Raw genomic sequence first — 453 nt, forward strand, 5'->3', positions numbered from 1 at the left:
GCTGCCGCCCCTTCCTGTACTTCATGGCAGGGACAGAGATGTTGGGGCACTGGATATCAATAAATAACCTAGTCCAGCTGCTTACCTTCAGCTCCAGCCATAGGGCAGGCAGGTCCCCAGCAGCACTTCATCCTCTTCCCCAAGGGAATCCCATACTGGGAAAGCCAGTGCTGTCAGAAACTGGTGCCCAGTCTGGGAGAGCATGGCAGCCAAGTGAGGAGCAAATCTCTTGTGGCTGCTCCTTGTGCTCAGGCAGGGGAGGGCAGGATGGGCAGGTTGGGGTTTCTGGTGAGGCTGACCACCTCACTCTGCCTCTTCTCCCCCCTCTAGCTGATAATCTTCACTCCAAAGTCTCTGCTGCGTCACCCCGAAGCTCGCTCCAGCTTTGATGACATGCTGCCAGGTACAAGCAGTGTGGAGGTGTCCGTTTCCCCCTGTGTGTCACGGGATGCA

The 453-nt window shown here is 57.0% G+C and overlaps 1 protein-coding gene across 1 annotated transcript in view; it reads left to right on the forward strand.

The window, feature by feature from the left end:
• Window positions 1-436, forward strand: part of OGDH (oxoglutarate (alpha-ketoglutarate) dehydrogenase (lipoamide)) — a gene marked incomplete at its 3' end in the record, with an annotated part of 26,758 nt that extends 26,322 nt beyond the window's left edge. The window contains exon 20 of the mRNA XM_010024123.1: window positions 331-436. Coding sequence (XP_010022425.1) covers window positions 331-436 — 106 coding nt within the window. The remainder of the gene's footprint in view (window positions 1-330) is intronic.
• Window positions 437-453: the final 17 nt, after the last annotated feature.

The sequence above is a fragment of the Nestor notabilis genome, unplaced genomic scaffold, assembly GCF_000696875.1.
Source record: "Nestor notabilis isolate BGI_N333 unplaced genomic scaffold, ASM69687v1 scaffold17111, whole genome shotgun sequence".
In the NCBI taxonomy this organism is placed as follows: domain Eukaryota; kingdom Metazoa; phylum Chordata; class Aves; order Psittaciformes; family Psittacidae; genus Nestor; species Nestor notabilis.